We start from the raw sequence: 17733 nt of genomic DNA, 5'->3' as shown, positions 1-17733 counted from the left end.
ATCATCTCATCATTTAGTAGGTTATCCCAGATAATGTTGATGTTTCTTAAAGAATCAATTATAAATTAAATTGCATTATTATTACATCCATATGCAATAATTTATCACATGTTTTACTGGTAATGTGTCTGAAGACTTTCGCCTTTTCTCAGTTAAAAGAGCCTTTTATAAACATGTTCAACCAGATCAACCTGCCACAAAAACTAAACTAAAAGGTCCGCGAGGTTGCATAATTAACTACAGTGAATGATTGTGTAATTTACAACCTCGCCCCTTTTGATTATGTCTGGACTTGCAATGTATTTTCAGAGCCATATAAAGAGCATCTTCTTTTCACATGTCAAGATAACAGCAGCTGTGTTGATACGGTATTGTTGGTGAAGACTCGGATTTACAGGAATAGTAAGTATATATTTTTAAAGCTTTAGGAAATAAAGTATTTTCAGCAATAGCAAGGCTAAGGTTTCATGGCATCATCATAGATTACATGTGACAATCATAGTATGAACGGATCCAGCATTTTTCAGCCATTTGCTTTAAAACCCAATTTAAACATTATCAAAACTGCATAAATATACAATCATGGTGAAAAATGATTTAGGTGATTTTGGTTCAGTGACAAGTTTTCTATCTTCTATACATCAAAATCGGTGTAATTTTATTTAAATATACTATTAATAATTGTACGTTTGTAACTTTTTTTTTTCAGTGTGCTGCTATTTTGATCAATACATTTTATTTATTTATCTGACTCTATTTGAGTAAAAACTATAAGGATGTAAGTAATCAGCTGTTTTATGGCCATCTTATATTTTATTTTAAAGTGACCTTAATTATAGTTGAATTTTTGTGTTTATCATGTTATTTAAATAGTCAATTGTTTATCTTTTGACACATACTTTATTCACATTTTCCTGTTAGACGATAGGTTACTATGACACTATATTTATCTCCATTTATCTCTATGCCGATGTGCTATTTGTATGTGTATATATACATACTCACCGGCCACTTTATTAGGTACAAGTTGCTAGTACCGGGTTGGACCCTTTTGCCTTCAGAACTGCCTTAATTATTCGTGGCACAGATTCAACAAGGTGCTGGAAACATTTCTTTTCAGAGATGTTGGTCCATATTGTCATGATAGCATCACACAGTTGCTGCAGATTTGTCGGATCTGAACATCCAGTTGCTCTACTAGATTGAGATCTGGTGACTAGCGGCCGGTTGAGTTTAGTGAACTCACTGTCATAAGATGATTTGAGCTTTGTGATGTGTGTTATCCTGCTGGAAGTATCCACCAAAACATGACATACGCTGTGGTCATAAAGGGATGGACAGGGTCAGCAACAGTACTAAGGTCAATACTATAACAATACTAGGGAAACCTGCAGTGTGTGGAAGCAAGATGGATTTATTAAAGTATCAGAAAATCCTAAGAGAAAACGTCACGCCGTCAGTGAGGAAGCTGAAGCTTGGATCTTCCAACAGGACTATGATCCCAAGCATTCCTCAAATTCCACCAAGGCTTGGTTGCAGAAGAAGTCCTGGAAGATTGTACAGTGGCCATCACAGTCACCTGACTTGAACCCCATGGAAAATCTCTGGTGGGATTTGAAGAAGGCGGTTGCAGCAGCAAACCCAAGAACATTACTGACCTGGAGGCCATTGCTCATGAGGAACAGGCTCAGATTCCTCAGAAACACTGCCAGAAGCTGGTGTCCGGTTATACATCTTGTCTGCAGCAGGTCATGACAGGACAAGGATACTTGCCATGACGGGGTTGAATAATTTTGAACAGCAGAAGTCATTAAAAGTTGCATTTTCAGTTGAATTTGGGGAAACCACTTGAAACATTTTGTTTGATTTGTTCATTTCAAACAGCTGAAAGTCTATAAATTTTACCAATAAACCTGATTTGCAATGGGTGTTTTCAATTTCAATTTCAAACACTTTATTTGTCCCCAAGGGGCAATTAATGAGGCCATGTAGAGTTACGTAAACAATATACATAAAAACATCATACATTAAATAAATAATAACAGTGTGCACGGAATACATATTAATAAAAATCCACTTCAAGTGGATACCTAAAAAAACAACAACTTGTCACGGAATAGTTGAACGTGAGACGAGGATTCAAATGCAGAGGAAATTTATTAGTCACTGGCAGACAAGGTACAAAACTCAGAAAGCAAGCGGGAAGGAAACACCAGCAACAGGTAACTTGGACAATGAACCAGCACAGGACTACAAACACAGGGAGGCTAAATAGGGGAACAAACAAAGAAGGGTAACGAGAAAGACAGGTGAGACAAATTAACCAATAATCAGATAACAAGATGGGAGGGGCTAGACAATAGACAGGAGAGCACATGGCACAAAACAACAAAACACCCATGTGCAGCACAAGACAGGACAGGCATGTGACACAACTAGTCCATACCATATATAAGAATGAATAAACACGTAAATATGTATGTATATAACAGAGTACAAAAAAACAACAAAAAAACCCTATAAAATCATGACTTGGTAACCCAGGGGGCCAGAGATGGTTGAGAATTTAAAAGCTGCACTGATTTTGGAACAAAGGTTGCCTTCCTCCTTTGAGTCCTACAACATGGACAACGAAGCCGTCGCCCTGAAGGGAGCCACTCAGAAAACATGACATGTGAAGTGTCTTGTAAAATCCTTCCAGCCAATCTCAATGTTTGCTGATCACTTATAGTAGAAAGAGCCCTAATAGGGAGTCCAATTATTTTTGAGCAGACTTTAACCGTGCGCTCCAGACTATTTCTATTTTGGAGGCTAATAGAATGAAACCAGCAGACAATGGAAAATGTAGTGACACTTTCAATGTAGGAGTAGTAGACCATGATAAGAATGTTCTTACTAACTCCAAAGGAATTGAGCTTCCTTAAAAGGTAAAAGGTTGAATAATTTCGATTGCAACTGAACATATATATAATTTCAAATAACAAAAACTGACTTGCATGTGGACTCTATTGTTTTATAGATGAGTGCATCCAAACCCCAGGAAAGGTACTGTATGTAATCCTGCTCAGATTCATGGAAGTATTAAAACAAGTGTAACAGTTATATAACTGTTCAAAATAAACTGCAGACTTAAATGCATTGAAATCTAGAATATTCAATATCAAAATATATCAAATAAAGTTAAATTCAGGACTGTTCTGTCTGTCGCTGCAGTGGTACGGTGCGAATCGAACCGTCTCTGAATAAGAACGAGGAGGAGTTTGTAGCCAGAAGGAGAAACTCGGTTCAACAAAGTCTGACGAAGCTTCAGATAGAGTGCAGTGAGGTAAAGCTTCATATATCTGAGATGACCTGCGAATGGTGCCAATGAACATCAGATGTCACATCAATTTCACTCTCGTGAACTATGCCATTAATAGCAAGCAACCATTGAAATAATGCTAAGTCAACACTGATGCATCATCATTAATAGCATTGATTAATAGTACAAGGTGACGTTAGTTCATCATCACTTTCACACACTCAGATAACGATGAAACGTATTAAGTTTTCAACTACACTTCAAATCTAAATATTAAAAAAATGCACATATATCTTCTGTGGAAGTCTCAGGACCAAAAAATATTTGGTCTACACTTTTTGCCACTCCCAGCAAACAAAAATATGTTCTAAGAATGTTTTGCTAACGTTCCCATTAAGTTATAAAAACGTTGGGCCCTATTTTAACGATCTGAAACGCAAGTGTCAAAGCGCAAAGCGCAAGTAACTTTGTGGGCGGGTCTTGGCGCTGTTGCTATTTTCCCAGCGGGATAAATGACTCTTGCGCCAGGCGCAAATCTAAAATGGGTTGGTCTGAAGTAGCTTCATTATTCATAGGTGTGGTTTGGGCGTAACGTGAAATAAACCAATCAGAGCGTCATCTCACATTCCCTTTAAGAGCAGACGCGCTTTGTTCTAAAGCGGATTCCTATTATAACGGCGTATTTGCCAGACGCGCGCCAGGAGCGGTTCACAGCCAAGGAGAGCAACGCTCTCGTCAGGGACGTTGGGGATGGAGAAACCCACCCAAATTAACTTCGGTTAAAAAGGTGTATGATAATTTGGGTAAATGTGTAAGCTAGATGTATGCTTTTATAATAAATTGTCTATCTATCTATCTATCTATCATAATAATGTATGATTTGCAAAAATGAAAACTGCTGCTTCTGTGTAGATGAGAGAATCAAAGTGTTTGCGCGTTGTGCACACGCTACATTGATTATGGCCAAGCATGCGCCCTTAAAATAGCATCTGAATAACATGCGCAACGCGCCACTGACTTTAAACTATTTTTTCCTGGTTAGTGGCGCAATTGTTTTCTAAACCTGCAAAATAGCATGAAGGAACGTTTGCGCCGGAACACGCCTCCTTTTTTGCGCTGAACCGCCCAGGGAGCGCAAGTTCATTCCCTAGTTTAGCGACGTGCTTCTGTGAAGGGAAAAGCGCGCTTTGCGCGGGTGCAAAATAGGAATGATACATGCGTCAGTGTAAAAAGTCAATTGCGCTGGGTGCAAGATAGGGCCCGTTATTTCTGAATGTTCTCTGAACGTTTAAAACGTCCAGTTTTTTAAATGTTTCAAAAACATTTTATCTTGGTTATGCGAAATACAGTAGTCAACATTTGAAGTGGATCAAAAAAGTTAATCAAAGTTGTCCTAAGACAAGAACGGGTATTGTTCAATATTCATGTATAACTTTGATGAAAGGTTTTGATCCACTTCAAATGTTGAATACTGTATTACATTTTGCCAACATTATTGAAAAGTTACTTTCGAATGTTTTCTGAACATTGATTTAAAAATGTTAGACAAACGTCCAACCAAACATTTTAGAAAAAAGAAAGCCCCATGAACGATGGATGGATATCATTTTGAGAGCATTTTTAAAGACCAGATAACATTGAATGAACATTCTATTAACGTTACTTGAAGAATGTTTGTTCAGAACTTTAAGACAACCTTCCCAGAACGTTAACTAAAATTCTTTACATTAAAAATAAGGTGGATATAATGCTTTGAGTAGTGTGTGTGTGTGTGTGTGTGTGTGTGTGTGTGTGTGTTTCAGAATGAGGTGCCAAACATTGCATTACTGGGTTCTGGAGGAGGACAAAGAGCCATGGTGGGTTTGCTGGGATCCCTGGATCAACTCCAGAAAACCTCCAGTCTTCTGGACTGTGTCCTTTATCTGAGCGGAGTCTCTGGATCCACCTGGTATGAACCCTGAGAAAGAACACACACACACATAGATGGGTTGAATGTCATAAATGACAGCAGTATGTTGTTCCTCTGAAGGTGCATGGCCTCCTTATATCAGGAGCCAGACTGGTCCACCAAACTAGAGTCTGTGAAAGACAAGATCATCCAGAGACTCAGCGGTCCTGAAGTCAGCTGGGGAGATTCATTAGCCAAACTGAAGAAATATTACTATGGGAAAGACTTCTTCAGCTTGACTGACTTCTGGGCAGTGATGGTCGTCACAACATTTGTGAAAGAGGTTTGTAACTATGCAATTCATGACCAGGGACAGATCTAGAAAATTATGTATAGTGTGGCATGAGGACTATGAGGAGAGACAACTCCAAAGCAAGCAATAATGCAGTCTTTGTGGATTTATAGCCTGACAGACATTGAAGATGCAAAACATTTGCATAATCATCTTACTGCTTAAAAATAATTAATTAATAAATAACAAATAGACATTGGCCTGGTTTCACAGACAGGGCTTAGATTAAGCTAGGATTAGGCCTTAGTTCAATTAGGACATTTAAGTAGCTTTTATAAATGTGCCTTAGACAAAAACATTACTGGTGTGCATCTTGAGACAAAACAATGACATTGACATATTTTAAGGTATGTCAGTGCAAGTTGCTTTCAGTTAAAACAGCTCAAACAGGCATTTTAGTCTGGGACTAGCTTAAGCCTTGTCTGTGAAACCGGGGGATTGTCTATTAAGCACATCAGCTGATTCTAAATGCTCTCTGAGCTTAAGGCCAATTCACACCGCACAGAAACACGTTTGTTGGGTTTTTTTTTCCCAGGATCAGTTTGTTACCCTTGTCAATGTCTGTTGTAGTTGGCCGGGGTTTGATTTCACCCGACTAAACATGTTTAAGTGTCTGTTGGGGCAGAGTTAATTTTCATAAAAATCTAACTAGTTTGTGAGTTTGTCTGTGCGGTGTGAATTGGTTTGTGACCACTACATAGAGAAGACAAGTTATAGCATTAATATGTTAATAATATATAACACAAAATGAATACATATGAAGAATTCAGATGCAAAAGCCTCTAAGTGCCATCTGAAATTTTCTTCTAGAATGATCATTTTTATCAAGCTCGTATATTTAAGTTCAGTAATTTCACTTAAATGGCAATGAAAATTACCTATTAATTGTCATTTAAGTGAAATTACTGAACTTAAATATATGAGCTTGATAAAAATGATCATTCTAGAAGAAAATTTCAGATGGCACTTAGAGGCTTTTGCATCTGAACTCTTCATATATAGCCTAGGTGTGAAAATTAGCCTACATGATATGAATATTAAACCCATTGAAATAAGAATTGTGTGACTAATTAACAAATGTAGCCTACAATAAAAATAATAATAATATTGTATACCATATTAAGTCAAAATAAATCAAATTTGTGCTTTTACCAATACACATACCACTTTAAAGCAGTGCGTCTGTCGTTATTATCGGAAGATCGAGTTTTTTATTAAACATTACAATGTTTTCTACACTGAACAAAATTAGAAGCGCAACACTTTTGTTTTTGCCCCCATTTTTCATGAGCTTAACTCAAAGATCTAAGACTTTTTCTATGTACACAAAAGGCCTATTTCTCTCAAATATTGTTCACAAATCTGTCTAAATCTGTGTTAGTGAGCACTTCTCCTTTGCCAAGATAATCCATCCACCTCACAGGTGTGGCATATCAAGATGCTGATTAGACAGCACGATTATCGCACAGGTGTGCCTTAGGCTGGCCACAATAAAAGGCCACTCTAAAATGTGCAGTTTTATCACACAGCACAATGCCACAGATGTCGCAAGTTTAGAGGGAGCGTGCAATTGGCATGCAGACTGCAGGAATGTCCACCAGAGCTGTTGCCCGTGAATTGAATGTTCATTTCTCAACCATAAGCCATCTCCAAAGGCGTTTCAGAGAATTTGGCAGTACATCCAACTGGCCTCACAACCGCAGACCACGTGTAACCACACGAGCACAGGACCTCCACATCCAGCATCTTCACCTCCAAGATCATCTGAGACCAGCCACCCGGACAGCTGCTGCAACAATCGGTTTGCATAACCAAAGAATTTCTGCACAAACTGTCAGAAACGTCTCAGGGAAGCTCATCTGCATGCTCGTCGTCCTCATCGGGGTCTCGACCTGACTGCAGTTCGTCGCTGTAACTGACTTGAGTGGGCAAATGCTCACATTCGATGGCATCTGGCACTTTGGAGAGGTGTTCTCTTAACGGATAAATCCCGGTTTTCAGGGCAGATATAGCAGGGCAGATAGCAGTACAGGGCAGATAGCAGACAGTGTGTATGGCATTGTGTGGGTGAGCAGTTTGCTGATGTCAGCGTTGTGGATCGAGTGGCCCATGGTGGCGGTGGGGTTATGATATGGGCAGGCGTATGTTATGGACAACGAACACAGGTGCATTTTATTGATGGCATTTTGAATGAGATCCTGAGGCCCATTGTTGTGCCATACATCCACGACCATCACCTCATGTTGCAGCATGATAATGCAAGGCCCCATGTTGCAAGGATCTGCTCTGGATCTGCGTATACGACAGCGTGTTCCTGGTCCTGCCAATATCCAGCAACTTCGCACAGCAATTGAAGAGGAGTGGACCAACATTCCACAACTGCTGCAGATTCATTTCGCCGTTGATAGTGTTGACGCATAAACGCATAAATCCGAGTCTGAGGACGTGAACAACTCCGGGTTGAACGTCACGGGTTGCTATCTCATAATTTCGGTTATGACATTGCATGAACGCAGCATAAGCTTGTTGATTTGGTTCAGGAGGAACAGTAAACGCGGCTGCTGTTTGTTTGCGGCGCTCTGTGACTAACGTCTGTCTAACTCTACATAGCTTGAAACGCCCTGATGACGTGTGAGGTCTGAGTGAACAGGTGCGCGGAGATATGAAAATATACATGTGGACAGGTGATAGGACATCGTATCGGTCCGAATGCAATGATTGGTCGAACATTTTTTGGTCCTGAGACTTCCACAGAAGATATATGTACATGTTTTAATACTTAGACCACTTCTATTATTGATTGCTATCAGGATGTGAAGAGTTTCAACCAGTATAACAAAAAGTGTTTATAAAACAAATTGCGTACCCTTCATGTAATCATGAATTGGGCAATACACGTGTGTGTACAAGCTGTGTTTTTGGTGCACTCTTTCATAAGAGTGATTTGTTCGTAAATCAGGCTAGACAGGTTATTGTGTGTTTCTGACTCAATAAAAATAACTGTTTCATGAGAGGCTTATATCTGAAAATATAAATGACAGTGTAAAGCATTGTCATTCATATTCACTTTTAACCAACATCATAGAGATAAAACTAAAGGGGGGGGGTCAAAAGTCATGAAGTACAAAAGTCATCCAAAAATGAAACAGTCAAACAGTCATATTTTTTTTTCCAAGCATGAATAAAATGGTGATGAAATTTACTCAACATTTTCTCAGTTAAATTCTTTTTATAAAGTCTCTCACTGCAGAAATGTAAAGATACTTGAGGCTCCATTTGTTCTGCAGATCTTTATAAATAGATCTTTATTGCTGAGAAAATGTTGTGCGAGTTTTAATGGGATGTATTTGTCCCCGGCAAAAACTGTGTTCTCTATAGATCGATGAGCGCACTCTCACAGAGCAGTGGAACCAGCACAGTAAAGACCCGCTTCCCATCTACACAGTGATCGACAAGCAAGGCAAACAGTTAAATGAAGGAGGTGTGTGTTTGTCTGAAAGAAAGACAGAGAGTGGATGTGTTTGTGTCAGCTGTTATATGGACGTGTTTCTGTCTGCAGACCCCTGGTTCGAGATCACTCCACATGAAGCAGGTTATTCTCTCACTGGAGCGTTTGTGGACGCCTCCAGCTTTGGCAGTCAGTTTCACAACGGCTCTAAGAAAAATGAGCAGGATGAATTTGACATGCTGTACCTGCAAGGTAACAAACTCTGTCTCATTGACCTTTATCTCAATCTGTTTTGTCAGGCCTGCATTATTAGCGTATTGCATTAAATATGTGGTATTTATGTTAGGGTGTTATAGTACCTGTGTCCACTGTTTTATTGTAAACTTTAAATCTTTGCTGATATTGTGTGTTTTCTGCAGCTCTATGCGGCAGCGCTTTAGCTGATGAAGACGAGATTAAGAAACTCCTCTGGCAAAAGATAAAAGGTGCAGCTGCAATTATTCTGAGGACTGAATTCAGCTTAAAATTAAATGGTTAAAATCATTACCATCCATTTGATTTTTGTTTGTTGTTTTGTTTTTCAGATTTCTTTCAAAAAAAGGAAAAAGTACTTGAGGAAATGAAGAAGGGTAAAACATGTCTTAGGCTTTATTTACTTAAATATTTAACAGCCCTGATTTGATGTTTTTAAAGAAGTCTCTTCTGCTCAACAAAGCTGCATTTATTCGATCAAAAATACAGCAAAAACAGTAATACCGTGAAATATTATTAGAATTTAAAATAACATTTCTGATTATTATCAATGTTGAAAACAGTTGTGTTGCTTCATATTTCTGGGAAGAAACATGATACATTTTATTTTTCAAGATTCTTTGATCAATAGAAAAGTAAATCCTTTAAAAGTATCATAAAAAGTATTATAAAAGTATCCTTTTTTTATCTTACACCAAACTTACAGCACAGCTGTTTCAAATGTTTCTCGAGCAGCAAATCAACATATTAGAATGATTTCTGAAGGTTCATGTGACTCTGAACTCTGGAGTAATGATGCTGAAAATGTAAATTATATATCTTTAGAACAGCAAGAGAGCAGTGAGGAAGCAGCAGGACTCGAAGAGTTGATTCAACCAGATTCATACTGTCCAGATACAGACGAATGCTACCGGAAGCTCATGGATATCTTGGATAGGAATCTCTCTGTTTTTAATAGTAATAATCCTTCTGCTCTTGGTGAACCACCCATCAATACTGAATGGTGACAAACCATTGAATGGTCTGTATGTCCATCACAGCCTTGTGTTCATGACTTCATTAAATACACCACGTGTCCACGGCGGCTTTTATGCTCAATAAGTCTTCACAGTGAGAACCTGCTGTTAAAAAGATTGAATGAAAATTACCCTATAATTGACCCACCTTCAAGACATCCTAGATGTATTTGACTTTCTTCTTTCAGCCAAACACAATCTGAGTTATATTAAAAAATATCCTGGATCTTTATAATATCCTCCAAGCTTAATAATGGGAGTAAACAGTACCTTCGATTTTGAAGGCCAAAAAAGTGCATCCATCCATCATAAAAGTAATCCATACTGCTCCTGAAGCTAAGCGTTTTTGTATGAAAAAAATCCATATTTATAACTTTATAAACTAATCACTGTCTTCTGGTAATGACCGTATGTGAGTCTAGTTCTGGTGGAAGAGTGACCCGACGCATGACGTATTGATGAACGCGGAAGCGCAGAGGATAGAGCAAAACAAAACACCAGTCACGAATTAAGCTGCGTTCACACTACAATCGACAAAGCGACACGATACCATTCATTTCAATGGAGAACGGACGATTTCCAGTGACACGAGTGACCGTTGGCGACCGGATGGGGCGTGTCCAGCAACGCAACAAAGTTGAGATCTGTCAGAGAATGTCTAATAAGGGGAGAACTTCCATTCTCAGTACACTTCTGGCTTCTGAACTGGTTGCAGTTCCACTCTCGTTCCATATGAGGGCGCTCACAGGACGAGTGCAGAATGAATGGAGGTCTATGGCGCTATACCCCTCAAAATCCACTTTTCTCAGGATATAATTTTTTGTCTAGTAATTTGAATGTTGTATTCGAAAGGAGATGCAAAGAAATTACACATTGCTGGGTGTTAAGATTTTTTAGAGTCACTTATTTGCTTTAAAAAGTCTTTTAAAATGTCAATGACGTCACACACATCGTACGACCAGAGATACTGCTTTACGGCAATCCTTCAGTCACTTTGGTGCTTTCGCGCTCTGCACTTTCTTTTCTCTCGAGGCATCGACAACACAGCTGACACAGGCAAACACACAACACAGCTGACACAGGGAAACACACGTGCTAGAAGAGTTTTTGTTTTAGTTTGTTTCTGGTCCCTCTTCGGATGCCATCAAGCGATATCTCTGGTCGTAATCAGTCCTTCACTGACCAATCAGCGTTCATTAGCAGAATGCTAGTGTGTTATGGGCAACAACAACTCGACCTGTAAGAAATCGAAAGGACATAAGTACTCGTTCATTCAACTTTCGATTTATAACCCATGTTGAACTTGCAAAACCTACAATCAAATCTGAGATTTCTCAACGGCAAACGGGTGAAAGAGACAAATTTAGCCGTCTAGCCCCATAGACTCCCATTCATTTTGCACTCATGGGTGATCGCCCCCAGTGGAACTCTGGTGGAACTACAACCAAAATTCGGTACAATAGGACTTAATAGGGAGTGGCCAGGCTCTCCGTAGACGGGCTCTGGATATGTTTTCTCTTGTTTGGTGGGTGTGTCAAAAATGTCAGCCCATGCATTATTATTAAAGAGACAGCTCGCACAAAGGGTCCAAGTAAAGTCGTTTACAAATATGTCCGCTGCAGCTCGGTATACGCAACAATTGAAGATATTAGAAGACATGTTTGTCGCAAAAGTTTTATTGTAAAATTATAGCATATCAACAGTGATCAGCAATAATTATAAGCCTAATACTCACAATAAAACATCCCTAATTATAAAGCTTGGAAGAGCCAGGATATTTTTAAATATAACTCTGATTGTGTTTGGCTGAAAGAAGAAAGCTACACCTAGGTTGGCTTGAGGGTGAGTCAATTATGGGATAATTTTAATTTTTGGGTGAGCTATCCCTTTAAGTCCCGTTCACACCAGGAACAATAATCATAACGATAAAGATACAGTTCTAAAAATTAACAGCTTTTTGACACAATTTAAAAACAATTATGAAAATCAAACCATGAAACAGAAGAAAAGTGCAAGATAACATGCAAAAATATCAACCCACTTTTGGCTAAAAATGTATTAATTATAAATAGATCGTACTTGTAGATACACAAACTACAGTAAGAACTCACTAACATACATGTCCCGTCTTTCTAAAGAACCCTCTCTAGAGAGAACTCTGAGTATTGATGAAAAAGAAGAAGAAAAACTGAATGTGAAGCGTTACTCCATGGATGTAATCAACAGTTTGAGTGAACGGAATAATATCTGGCTATATGGTAGGTTAAACTGTTTCTAATATCATCCCTTCATTCTCCACTCCACTTTTCTAGAGTCGTGAGGATGCTGATCTACACTTTAAGATGTATGTGTTTGAGTTTCATATAAAATTTCCATCCATTGTTTTAACATAAACTAATAAACGTAATGTGATGCATATTTGTCAGTCATACATAAATAATACAGGATTTCTGCACTCAAAAAAAAAAAAGAAAAAAAAGTCATGGCCTAGTTTATTATTAATGATTTGATTGAAATCATAATATAAATCATATTTTCATGTTTCAATTGATATAAATCATATTTTCAAAAAGCCTTGATTCAAATTGCTTAGAATCAGCATAAAAATGTGCATTGTGAAAATCTATGTATGAGATTTATCAATATATAAACTTGGTTGCTGTGAACTGTTTCACTTATGTGTGCAGTTATGCATTTATGAACAATTATGCATCACATTAAGCTTGATAGTTTGTATTAAAACTGTGTAGATCAAATGGATGGAAATTTAATATGCAATTCAATTACATTTAGGCCTAAATATTTTTGCCAGTCCATCAGTGTGTCTAATATTCAATAACTTTTTATTCTCTAGTTCTTTTGAAAACCAGTTGCATAGTTCTAGTAAAAAAAAAATGTTTTTACAAAAACTGGTCTAAAGATCCTGCAATGAAACTTGTTGACAAGAAGTAAAGTATACAAATCAAATCAAATCAAGTATATTTGTATAGCGCTTTTCACAATACTGATTGTATCAAAGCAGCTTCACAGTATTAAATTAAAATAAAATAATACAACAAAGTTTGTTTCTAGTGGAATTTATTGATTGATAGAATAAAATTAAATATTCCCAAAATATCCCCAACTGAGCAAGCCAAAGGCAACAAATACAGCCAGCATTGCTCTTGATAAGAACTCAAAACTACACTACGTAACTGCTAAATTAACACAATTTTAATAATGAGCGAGTACATTGAAAATCCATCTGTTTTTTGCCTTACCCCAAATCACTAAGTCCCCCCTTGTTGGCAGAGGCTATTTACACTAACTCGCGTGCACTTCTCCCTTTTTCCCCCGAAAGGCGTTTATTTTCAATAAAAATGAAGAAAATATTCGAAAAGTGGAAATAAATTGTTTAACGTGTGTTTAATAATAAAGTATTGATTAGTTAGGGTTAGGGTTAGTTGTAGGGAGGGCTTTATTGTTCCAATAAAGCGGCATCCATAATAATTTTCTTAAATATAATATACAATATTATAATATATAAAATATAATAATTTGCACTCTTTGTGATTATACCAATTAATGTACAACACTGAGGTGCAAATAGTATATGCCACTATTTATAAGTATAAATAGCATCTAACTACTATTTACACAAAAAACTGCTATTTTTATATTATTTTGCTATTGTAAATAGAATTTCACTTAGTGTAAATGGCATATAGCGCTAATCTATTGCTATTTGCCATTCTTATTTGAGAGCTGTAGGATTATGCGTGAAACTGCATATTTCCGTCGCTAATGTCATATCCATAAATAGCTTAATGAAAGAAGTTCAGGGTACTTTATGCAGTTGAAGAGTAATAGATGCACGACAAATGAACATTGAACCTAAATGGAAGCGCCAACCCTTAATAAATCAAAAATCAACATAGTTATAGCAAAGCAGCACATTTACTGCATTGACTAAGTTCACAAAACGATGTTTATGCTGGTAACTAGTTTCCACTGTGTTCTGATATGAATAGCAATCGTTATGTCAGCACTGCTAAACTTTTGTAACGTTATTTTAAAACAAAAAACAAAAAGTTGTCATTACTTGTGACATTCGCACTGATCAGATTCATCCGCGCAGGAGCCGAAGCACAACTCACATGATCATCAAAACAATGTTCCTCCGCAAGTAACTTGTAGTTGTATGCTTTAGCCGCTAGAGGGCCAAAAGTCACATATAATGTAGCTGTAACTGAGCCCAAGAACCGAATATTTAAAAAAAAAAAAAAAAAAAACCTACTTTATATGCATTTTGTTTTACAGATGCTTTAAGGAGCGTTATTGAATGCATCACTAATTGGATCTGGGGCAGGAATTATAACTTCCTCCACAACATGCCAGGTAAGAACAGACTTGCTGACTGCTGTGATCGCTGTGATCAGAGGGTTCCCAAACTTTTTACAATGAAGGGCCAAAAGTCAAATTGACTGAGATCCATGGGCCGAAAGTAAAAGTTGCATTATATGAAAATTTTATATTAAGTTGAAAGTGGTTAACTTTGGTTCCCCTGATTTATTTCATTATTTTAAAACATTAAGCAATCTGCTTTAACTAATCGAGTTTTAATTTTAAAGTTTTATAGTACAATGAACCTTAAGTGCAGTTTTTAATTATGCTTTAGATACTTTTTAAACACCCACTGACATTTTAAAAAGATGAAATAAAAAGAAAAGAATCTTGAACATTTAAGGAACTAAATGAACATTTAAATAAATCCACAAATAAATAATGACTTATAATATGCAAAGTAGATTTGTATTTCATGCAATAGAACATTTACTGATTAAAATATAAAGTCTATTAATAATAAGGGAATAATAATCATCTTTAACCCTTTAAGTGTCACCCCCTCCCCCTTAGACATTGACATGCATAGACATGAAAATGCACATCTTGAACTTAAATGGTTGTAATTCAAGAATGCTTTGGAGTATATATGTAAGATTGGTCTTGTCTTAAAGTTACAGCACAGTTGAGCTGCACGATTCTGGATCAATTGAGAATCACAATTTTTTTGTTCCAAATAGAGATCACAATTCTCCCACGATTCTGAACAAACTAAACAAAATTAATGAGAATGAATTAATGCAAATGAGCAGCTGATCCCCACCCCCTTATCCAGAAGAGGGTGGAGCCTTTACAGCTTGTGCCTCAGTCTATATACTCTACCAAAAACTAAAACATCCTTTTGGTGTTGATTATCATCAACCAATGAGGTTCATTCTCGTGTTACGCAGCACGTTTGAGCTAAAGCAGACTTAGAATGGTGATGCTAATTTCACAAGAGAGAGTTCAAATGTTAATTTCCAGAAAGTCCTTGACTTCTCGCTCCTCAACCAGACTGCCCGGCATTTTCTATTTTCTCAAGTGTTACACACGTCTCTGCCTCAGGTGAAGCAGTGCACTCCACTCTTCTGGAAAGTGAGACGAGAGACTATATAGACTCTGGACTGTTGCTCAACTCACCCTATTTCTCAGTGCTGAGAAAAGAGAGAAACATTGACCTCATCATTTCCCTGGATTTCAGTGATGGGGATCCTTTCATGGTATTATACGCGCATTTAATTCTCTACAGCTTCACTCATAAGTTTCAGAAATGTTAGTAATTAAATAAGAGCACTTGTGATGCTTTTCCACTGCAGACAGTGACAGAAGCTGCCAAGACGTGCAAGGAACGAAACATCCCTTTCCCTGAGGTCAACATTCCCAGTGAGGACTCGGAGAAACCGAAGGACTTCTATGTGTTCAAAGGCCAAAACACTCCAACCGTGATTCACATCCCTCTCTTTAATGTGGTCAACTGTGGAGGCAAGTTTTTACAGAGTCTTACAATATCCTGAATAAAACTGTGTTCTGATTTAAGTGTGTTATTGTTCCATCAGATCAAATTGAGGCCTGGAGGAACAAATATGGCACGTTTCAAGGTGCTTACAGCGCTGAGATGATCACTGATCTAATGGAGGTCACTGGAAAAAACATCACAAACAATCAAGCAAAAGTGGTGGAAGAGATTCGTGCGATCATTGGGCAAAAAAGATCCGGACACTAATGTGAATAAACTTAACACTACGACTAAAATCTGAATATAGATTAAATTGATCTGCATATCAGTAATTTTACAACAAATAGTGTTAAATTTCTTTTTCTGTCAGCATTATTTTTGTCTGAATGACAATTATTTCGGTTGAATATGTTCAAAATGTTTCTGCATGTTTTAATGTTTCTTCATGCATGCTGATTATAATAAAACTGTGTTGGTCCTGGATGCTGATTGGTCAATTCAAAGTTTCATAAGTTTTACTTTTCACCCCTAGTATTTTGGACATACAGTATTTAAAAGGGTTCGGAAAAGTTTTTTTTTTTCTTAGTGTAATTTCCCATAAATTCCTTACATGCCCTTAACAGAGTTAAATACACACCAAAAATAAAATAAAATGGATGAACGGCATATTTTAAAGTTATCTATTGGATTTAGTTTACCGGTAATCATTTTCAAAAATGTGTCTTCGATTCCTTAGAATCAGTATAAACCAATTTGAATCATGAATTGAATCTTGAACATGGTTTAAATGTATGTGAATTCAAATGTCAATTAGGTGAAATGTATGAGACTGATTTAATAAAAATAGATATGCAAACCTGGTTGTGCATTTAAATCCATACTGCTAATACTTAAGTCTAATTCTTGTTTCTTTTATGTACAACTGACAAATTATGTCTGTCAAATCTAATCCAAATGGATGGAAATTGTATATGAATTTAGAACGCACAAATATTAAACGCTAATAGGCCTAAATACTGTGTTTATCTATTTTGAGATTAGAAACTACAGAAAGGAGTAAAGGAACAAGCATAGAAATGTTTCTGCCCTACATTTCATGTTTAATTCATGCATTACATTAAAAATCCTGTGTAAAAGGGTTAATATTTTGTATCGTTCAACTTCTTTCTGAACCAAGTAAAACAGCTCCTGAAATGCTGGCACTATGAAAAATTAAGTTTTAAATGATATTTGTAATGTGCAACAGTATTGTGAACTATTCCTCAAGGACCTATTAATAAAGCTTCCTGCGCATTTAAAGACTAAAAGCTCTTTCCAATTTTTTATTTAAAGGAATTTATCAATATCAAGATTATATTTTCTACACACGAAACATGTGAACACACCAACCCAAAGACACAAGAGTCACAACGGCTGTTTCCAGATGTTTTATTGGTGTTAAACTGACATGGATGTTGATCCAGGAGTTTAATCGAAGGACTCCTCCTTGGGCGCCTCCACTTTGGCAGCAGGAGCGGCGGCTTTCTCCACGGCAGCAGAAGCAGCAGGAGCTGCAACAGCGAAAGCGGTGGGATCAGCCAGGAAGGCCTTCACCTGCGAGAGGAAATAACACACATTACAAATCAATCCCTTATGAGGAGAACTTAGAGCCTGATTTC

The 17733-nt window shown here is 37.3% G+C and overlaps 1 protein-coding gene across 3 annotated transcripts; it reads left to right on the top strand.

Moving 5' to 3' along the window:
* The first annotated feature begins 307 nt into the window (after positions 1-307).
* LOC311083545 (cytosolic phospholipase A2 gamma-like) lies at positions 308-17378 on the top strand. 3 transcript variants are annotated; one of them, XM_084115156.1, is made up of 15 exons: positions 314-402; positions 3020-3045; positions 3214-3325; positions 5104-5249; positions 5331-5532; positions 8920-9022; positions 9101-9241; positions 9409-9474; positions 9574-9618; positions 10067-10198; positions 12396-12515; positions 14557-14634; positions 15685-15839; positions 15936-16101; positions 16176-17378. In XM_084115156.1, exons 2-15 carry the CDS (start codon positions 3020-3022, stop codon positions 16340-16342), a joined length of 1659 nt encoding a protein of 552 aa, XP_083971282.1. In that variant the 5' UTR covers positions 314-402; the 3' UTR covers positions 16343-17378. The 3 variants fall into 3 exon arrangements, with proteins under 3 accessions (XP_083971283.1, XP_083971282.1, XP_083971284.1); XM_084115157.1 differs by lacking the exons at positions 3020-3045; positions 3214-3325 and having other exon boundaries at positions 308-402; XM_084115158.1 differs by lacking the exons at positions 3020-3045; positions 3214-3325 and having other exon boundaries at positions 348-402; positions 5062-5249.
* The last annotated feature ends 355 nt before the right edge of the window (positions 17379-17733 follow it).

Source organism: Abramis brama, assembly GCF_963993115.1.
Source record: "Abramis brama genome assembly, chromosome: 5".
Taxonomy (NCBI): domain Eukaryota; kingdom Metazoa; phylum Chordata; class Actinopteri; order Cypriniformes; family Leuciscidae; genus Abramis; species Abramis brama.
The sequence above is the reverse complement of the archived record's forward strand: the minus strand, read 5'-3'. Positions and strand labels throughout refer to the sequence as shown.

Excerpts from the sequence above, each read along its gene's own strand:
- LOC311083545 (XM_084115156.1), top strand. The coding sequence starts at position 3,020 with ATGAGTGCATCCAAACCCCAGGAAAG. Across the intron at positions 5,533-8,919 it reads TCACAACATTTGTGAAAGAG|ATCGATGAGCGCACTCTCAC; the intron begins GTTTGTAACTAT and ends TGTTCTCTATAG. Across the intron at positions 9,023-9,100 it reads CAAACAGTTAAATGAAGGAG|ACCCCTGGTTCGAGATCACT; the intron begins GTGTGTGTTTGT and ends TTCTGTCTGCAG.